The sequence below is a fragment of the Melospiza georgiana genome, chromosome 5, assembly GCF_028018845.1.
Source record: "Melospiza georgiana isolate bMelGeo1 chromosome 5, bMelGeo1.pri, whole genome shotgun sequence".
Taxonomy (NCBI): domain Eukaryota; kingdom Metazoa; phylum Chordata; class Aves; order Passeriformes; family Passerellidae; genus Melospiza; species Melospiza georgiana.
In genome coordinates, this window is record NC_080434.1 from 55,823,452 (window position 1) to 55,831,483 (window position 8,032).

Sequence of the window (8,032 nt, forward strand, 5' to 3'; positions counted from 1 at the left end):
GATCTGCAGCCCCTGCAAGGCTTGGCTGCACAAGGGCTCTACTATTTGTTACCAATAATTGCCCTTACCTGGGGTAACTGCAGGTGCCTTATCCTCTGATCAGCAGAGCTGCCCTAGTGATCCTTTGATACCTTTTAAAGTTCATTAGGTGCAATTCATGCCATTTCTTAACTTTCCCTCCCCAATCACATAATTACTTAATAGTTTCAAATATTTATTGAGCATGAAGCTTAATTAGGCTGTAGATGAGCATAACATTCAGTACTCCCTTGGGAATGTGGGGCATGGCTAATTACAGCTTTGTAATTAGCCATGCAGCAGGCTTAGAAGAAACCTCTGAAAAGCCTGCTGAGCCCCAGCAGTGAAACAGAAAGAGGGGTGAAGAGTGCAAACCTTGTGAAAGCAAAATGAGGATTCAAAAGTCAATAGAAAAAAAATTCCAGCAAATTTTGATTGGCCATCTGAAAGTTTTATTTGGGCTAACCTTGGGAAGCATGAGAGAAGGGAGTGGAAGGGCAGTGAAGAAGAGAAAAACTGGAGAAGGGAAGGAGCTATTATCTTCTAAGTGTTGAAATACTTCTACAGTCCTGAGTCTTACTATAGGAAAAGCTTGTGCTCCAACTTGAAGAGCTGAGGCTTGGTTATTTACATGAATGCTCACTTGAATAAGCCTTTCTCAATAAATCCCTGTTTATTTTGAGTATTTCTCATACTGAAATCTCTGGAGCAGATCCTGTAGCTTTTATTTCTGGATTATGTGAATCAGAAGTTGGAAGTGTTGCAAGGATTTTGAATAAAAACGAATTGGAGGAGACAGCTACTTAAAATTTCACTCTGTAGAACAGAGTGCACAGAAGTGCCTCAGAGAGACTGGCTGAAAGAGTCACCACAGACTGAAGCAAAGGCAGTGTGGTGCTCAGCTGTCATTTCCTATTGATACAGCAAAACAAAGAGCAAAAGAGAAACAAACCTGAGGTTTTAAATTCGTCTAGGATTTAGGACCTTGTTTTTTCTGGTCTTCAACTCCTCACCTGCTGCCATCCATTGAGTTCTTTCATTGGCTCAATTTTGTTTTACTTCATGAGGAAGTAGGATATCCTCTGAGCTTCCTACATCAGCAGGTTTGCACATGAGGACTCCCATCCAATTACTGACACAGAACAGGGGTGCCTGTGAAGCCCCCCCTGGCCACCAGGTACTGCAGGATGGCTGCAGGTGAACTGCAATTTTATCTTCCTGTGACCTATTCATACTAATGCCACATTCCTAAGTGTTCGTGTTGGCTGGGGTCACTTTCTTCACAGTGGCTGGTATGGGGCTGTGTTTTGGATTTGTGCTGAACACAGGGTTGATAACATAGAGATGTTTTTTGTTATTGCTGAGCAGAGCTTACACAGGGCCAAGGCCTTCTCTGCTCTTCCCCCTCCACTCTGGCAGGGGAGTTGGAGGTGAATGGGAGACTGGGAGGAGACACAGCCAGGACAGGTGACCCAAAGTGACAAATGGGATATTCCAAATGATGTGACATCATGCTCAGTGTATAAGTGGGGGGTGGAGGGAAGGGGGAACATTTGGAGTTTTTGTCTTCCTAAGTAGCTGCTATGTGTGATGGGCCCTGCTCTCTTGGAAATGGCTGAGCACCTGCCTGCCCATGGGAAGCAGTGAATTAATTCCTTGTTTTGCTTTGCTTGTGTGTGTGGCTTTTTCTTTCCCTATTAAACTGTCTTTATCTCAACACATGAGTTTTCCAGCTTTCAGTCTTCCAATTCTTTCCTTGATCCCAGTAGTGGGGGAGTTGAGTGAATGGCTGTGTGGGTTGCCAGCTGCAGTGAAATCATGACACTATGTATTGGTTTTGAGCATCTCTGAATTTCATTGAGAGCTAAATTATTCTTGGGGAAAAGAAAAGAAATCTCATTGAACTAAATAAAAATTATAACTCTATTTAGAATTATTACTGGCTTTTTAGCAGACCACAGAAATAGAGACAAGCCTCATTAATTGATAATGAAAAGCACCACTTCTTTCTGAGATAACACTGTGGAGCAAGTATTTGAATGTGCAATTAATTACTTTTGTTCTGAGAGAGTGAAAAATGAGGTCATGTCTGTACTGCTCATTTTCATGTTTGTGTTTCACAGAGGATGAGGATTTTCTGTTCTAGTGGTTGCAATGCAGTGCAGGGGTTTAGCTCAGCCCTTGCTTAGTTCTGTGTATCCTAATAAAAGCCTCAGATTAGTACAATGTTATCAAAACAACATGATGCCATAGTCCTTTCTTATTGTAGCATTATCACACTTAACTATATCACAAAAGCTGATATTCTGGTTCTCTGACTATAGCAGTCATCATAGTGAAGAATCATCTTTAAATTGCTTACCTTATCTTTTAGCAAGGTTTTCAGGTAGCACCATGTTAACATCATTATGTAGCTTCCAAAATGACCTCACTGACATGCAGTGAGTTGAGAGTGTGGGCAGAACAGGACCTTCTCTTCTCTCCCCAGTGTCTGCAACGTGCCCAGCCTTGCTGTTGATGCAGAGCAGAGAAGGAGATTGAGTTAAGCTGCCTGAATATGGCCAAACTGTCACAAAGGGAATTAGGAATCACTTACTAGCACACTGTAAAACACCCAGACTTCCTATGTAAACAAGGCCAACTCTAGTAAAAAAAAAAAAAAGGAATGAGTGTTGCTTTTACTAGTAAGTTTGGCCATTCCTTCCTTTAATAGCCCAGTGATGCATTATTAACATAGCTGGATATTTTAAGCTGATCTATTACTGAAAAAATAAAAAGGAAATTATGTTCTTGGCCTTGTAAAGCATAGCTTCACCCATATTCTCTCATAGCTCAAGATTAATATCTTTCATATTCCCTGCTCATAGTTTTCAATTTCCCTTCTTTTGTTTCACTAATGAGAAAAAGGTAACGCTTCAGTTAAGGCAAATTAAAATTCCAGTAGCTGAGAAGAAAGATTAATCAGCCCAGGATTTCTTACTGGTGCGTTTTTTCTGCCTTCAGGTTTGGGAAGAGCTCTAGGTTTTAAAGCTTTAAGAAAAGCTGTTAGAAAAGTCCCAACAATAGTGGAGGCAAAATGTAGCATCACATATACATAGAAAAGTGTGACCATAAACTTCTGACACTGGTGCATTCCCCTGGTATTTAGACCCTTCAAATATTTGTAGATATTACCATATTTTACCTTAGTCATCATTTGGCTGAGCTTAGACATACTCAGGCCTTTTAGTGTTTCCTCATAAATCAAACTGCAGCCCATGATTACTTTAGTTGCTTTTATCTGAAGCTTTGCCAGTTTGATGACATCTTTCTGGGACCAAGGTTTTATTCCAAATTTGAAGACAGAACTTAAGTCGTTGCTGCTTCTAGGGTCAGTCCCAAATCTAGAGCCCATGGTGCTAAAGAAGGATATGGTGAAAGCTTCTAAGATGCAGGGACAGCAGCAGGAAATATGTTATACTGGCATTCTCAGAGTTCAGACCAAAGGGAAAATGTTCCCTTCTACCAGAATTATTTTTGCATGTGAAAAAAGCCTTGATGGAATAAGAAACTGCTAATTTGGAAGTCAGTTTGTGAGTCCTTGAGGTAACGGTATATGGGGAAGAAAATTAAAAGCAAAGAAACTGTCTAATTGAATGGATGTGGAAATAAATGAGTTTTTGCTTTCCCCATCTCAGTCACTTTGTCCCTGGGCTGGAAGCTGTCACCTGCTTTTGGACCTGGCAGCACCAAATGAGACCTTCTGTAAGGAGGAAAAAATGGTGCTGTTATAAAACAAAACTGAGGTATAAGAGATAGAAAACTATGCAAAGAATGAAGGTGGTGTCATCTGAGCACAGGCAGAGGAGCACAGTGCACAGCTGATTAATTCTGCCTTGGATAGATGCATGTGGATGGGCAGCTCACTGAGCCTGAGGGCAAAGCAAAAGGATAAATGGCAAAGTACAACATTGGAGAGGGAAGGGGGAATTGCACAGCTTGTGCTGAGATGGGTGGCAGCTTCATTAGGAGGGGAAGGTGCAGCAAATGTTTGGCACTCTGGAGGAAAGGGGTCATTTAGGGCTTCTTGAGTTCTCCTCCACTGACCTTCAGTACTGGAACAGATCTAATGAGACACCATAACAGTTTCTCATAATATAAAAATTACCTCAGGAAAAGAAAAATGGTGAAAACACAGTCCTTTTAAAGTTTTATGTTATTTTCTATGGTTTTGGAAGATTGGCAAGGTAGCTTTACCTGCAAGGTTATATAGGCTTTCTCATTTTCTGAGTAAGAACTACAGTTTGCCACTGTTTTCTCCTGAGTCTTAAGTCTTCTCCATAATGTAGGAAGTAAAATAAAATAAAATATTTCACATCCAGACTTCTTTTTCATCCCTACAGCCTACAGATGTGTTCCTTGCTGTGGGAAGTTGCTAAACTTACTTGCATTTGTCCACTGGATTACCAGAAAAATATTCTAAAAAACCAATGTAGAGAGAAGTTATTTTTTCTTTCTGAGCCAAATAGAATTAAATTCTGTCAGTGAGAGATTGTTTCTAGAATACATTTGTCAGATGTTGCTCATTTCCATGTGAAAAATTATCTCCTTTGCTAAATATGCATGGTGTGTTTGTTCCATGGTATGAGCAGGGCTTATGGTGGGTTGCTGTCATTTGTCAAATGAAAAGTGAAGGCTCAGTTCCAAGATCTTAGTCACTGTTGTTCTGAATATGTGGAATCTCAAGGGAAAAAAACAAGTCCTGTTTAAAAAAACCAAGTCTGTCCTTTCTTAAGAAACAAGAACCCATGATAACCATTCAAAGTAATTATATATAATGAATCATTACAAACAATTTCTTTAGTTTTCTTGAGTGAATTACATTACAAAGATGAAGTCTTTGTTGGTAAATGGAAAGTGAAATTTTGCTTCTAAATTCATTCACATATTTACTTTTTCTACCTTCTCAGTGTGGATGCTAATAATTTCTAGGGAATTGTTATCCTACCTCCTTCCAGTTCTTTATGTTGGATTTCTTCCCTTTTTCTCATCTCTTTTTTTTTTTTTTTTTTTTTAAATATTATAGCATGAAAACATCAAATAGGAGCGTATTTCTTGACATTTAAAAATCCCCTACTTTATCCAGCCTGAACTTCTGACTAGAGTCTCTCCCCATAGATAAGCACATTTTGGATTTCAGAATTTAGCAGTATGCTCTCTCCTTAGTTACAAGGTTGCTATTAGTGGGCCAGTGTGGTGTCCAGTGCTCTCATTAAAGATCAAGACAAAACAAATCCAGCTCTGAAATTGCATTGTTATCAATCTCTTTAAAGTCCTGGAATAACTTCAATTTGTCTCAGTATGCCCTGTCATCAGACACCCTGGATAAACATACTTTCTCCCAAAAACCATAGCTTCTGTTCAGTTAGAACTATATTGAAAAGATTACATCTTTTTAAAAGTCACTACTGCCATCAATAATTTCATTTCCCAGCTACTCTGAGCTCATTTGGTTTCAATGCAGTCTTTTCCAGAAACAATTTTGGAATTTAAATGCAAACCCTAATGCATTATTTTGTGGTGTGTTTTAAAACTTAGGGCAGAAATATTCCTGTGCACAGACAAGCTTAATGATATCTTTTGTATTTTCATTTTCAAGAGGCATTTGTCCCCTGAAGAGTTCCAGGAAGTCTTCAAAATGAGTATTGAGGAATTTGATCGTCTGGCACTTTGGAAGCGGAATGACCTGAAGAAAAAGGCCCTGCTTTTCTAAACCCTCCCGGATAAAATATGTGCTTAATCAAAACAAAAATAGTCTTGCCAGAACTATCACATGCACTTGCTGTTGAACCATTGTCCAGCTTCATTGTGTTAGTATGTGTCGGGGAAACAAGACAGATTAGATGGTAATGTGTTGGGATACGGAGAATTTGCTAATCTTGCATTTCCAGCTGGTTTTGTCAGTAACTCCTGGTCCTACCCAGTTTACAATGTGCAAAAAAATCTAGCTTTAAATTTATTGTTGCTTGCATTCGTTGCTTGATGCAAATGGAAATTCTGAAAGGAAGAGAAAAAAGTGTAGCTATACACAGGAAATGCATCCAACATTTTGTTCCATTCAGTTTTATAATGCAATTTTTACAAAACCAAGTAAGTAATTATTATAGAAATTTGCCAGTGGGGGATCAGATGCTGTTAAAAATATGGTAAAAGCCAAAGAAAAGCATATCTGCAAGCAATTACTGCAATTGTTTATCTGTGGTACTTTTTAAGAATGAAAGCAGAAATATGGAAGCACCTTAATTCTACTTCTTATATTTAAACACAGTGTACTCTTTAAAAGATCATATTTGTCTAGAAGGTAACTAGCTATCTTTAATTACAACACCAGAGTTTTTATTTTATTAAGAATATATTGTGACATAAAACGGTTATAATGACTAAAATGTATACAGACCTACTAAGATTTAGTTCCATTCATCAGGAAAACTGAAGCCTTATACAAAACTGGTTGAAGAGTGTATTGTGCCAGTTGACTGTGTTTTCCTGTTAGCCTGGGGTGTTTGAAGAATGGTTTTTTTACATTTCATGCTGATAAAATACCATGTAATCTTAATTACTATGTAGATAGATATATCTATCTATAAAAGAATTATTTTCATTAATATATGTCCTAAGTGAAGGCATTCTTACTTTCTCAACTTTCCATCTTTACACAGTAAGCCATGAGAACTGTGATGGCATTTGGTAATGGAAATGGAACAGTTCAGCATAAAATGTAACAAAAAAAAGCTTGGTGTGCTCTATCAGTAATACAGACAATTAGAATCAAATCCATAAAACCCTCATGCATTACTATTTGCATGTTTCTGTACAAGTCAATTTGAAAAAAAACTAACTATGTGATACTGGTGCAGTACCTTGAAACTATCTTAAATAACAAGCAAAGCTAACAAAATCTAAGCATTTGATATAAGTGTTAGACCTTAATATCTCTTCCAGCTGAAAGACTGTATTAAATTTAATAGTTTCATTTGGTCAGAGGTATGGTTGCTGACAAAGAATGTTTTAAAGTGAGTTGCTAGTTTTTTGTGATACTAAATGAGCATTACAAAAAGTACATTTTTCAGCCATGTGTCAGTATTCTGCATTTTTACTGCCTTGGATGTTTGTACTCACCTCCTAGTTCACTATGTCTTTTCGCATTTCTTTAAGGTAACTGGTTAATATATGCACTACAACACACTATTTCAACTGACCCAGCATTGGAAAAATCAGCATTGAACATGCCTTCTTCCAACTAACTTTCAAAGTCCATGCTGTGGGAAATAAATATTTTCTCATTACCTAAATGTTTTGTCTGATGATACAAATGTTTAAAAAAATTCATTAAAACAAAGACATAACTGAATGACTTCGCTAATGTGTGTATAATTTTTTAGATCATATTGCTGCTCTGGATAGGGTCTTCCCATTATGTTAATGTAAATAATATCTAATTTGCATTGTTTGCTCACTGAGGAGAGCATTGAGGGTACCTCTGAATGTCAAGTTACTGTAAAGTTGGTCTTGATTTAAACAATCAAGCAGCTGTCACATCTCAGCAAGCAGAATTTGCTTCACTGGTGATGTACAGAACCACCAGCCTGTGTAGGGAATCATTAGCCAGTGTCAAAGGAGAGTTCCCAATCACATGTAGAGAACACATCCATAATGCACTCCAACCTCAGAGTAGCTTGTTGCATTATTTTGTGAAAACTGGCAGCCCACTGAAGTGGGCCAATCCAAAATGTGACCAGCAGGGTCCATTGCAACTATGAAAAACTAAATCCGGGAAAACAATTGGTTGGAGAACTATTATGAGGAAGTTTGACATTGGCAATGACCACTCTTCTCATTCACACGTCCCTGGGACATCATATAGATTACAGGCATCTTCTCAGTGATTAAGAAAATCTCAGGTTGATCAAAGAAATCCATGTATCAGTGCAGATCAGGTTCAGTATGGATTTTCATAAATTATTTGACATTTTCT

General features: G+C 38.0%; 1 protein-coding gene across 7 annotated transcripts in view; it reads left to right on the top strand.

Moving 5' to 3' along the window:
- ABLIM2 (actin binding LIM protein family member 2) overlaps positions 1–7,408 on the top strand; it is a 130,846-nt gene extending 123,438 nt beyond the window's left edge. For all 7 annotated transcript variants that reach the window (XM_058023895.1, XM_058023896.1, XM_058023898.1 and 4 more), the window contains one exon: positions 5,657–7,408. In XM_058023895.1, the coding sequence (XP_057879878.1) occupies positions 5,657–5,770 (114 nt within the window). In that variant the 3' untranslated portion in view covers positions 5,771–7,408. The remainder of the gene's footprint in view (positions 1–5,656) is intronic.
- The last annotated feature ends 624 nt before the right edge of the window (positions 7,409–8,032 follow it).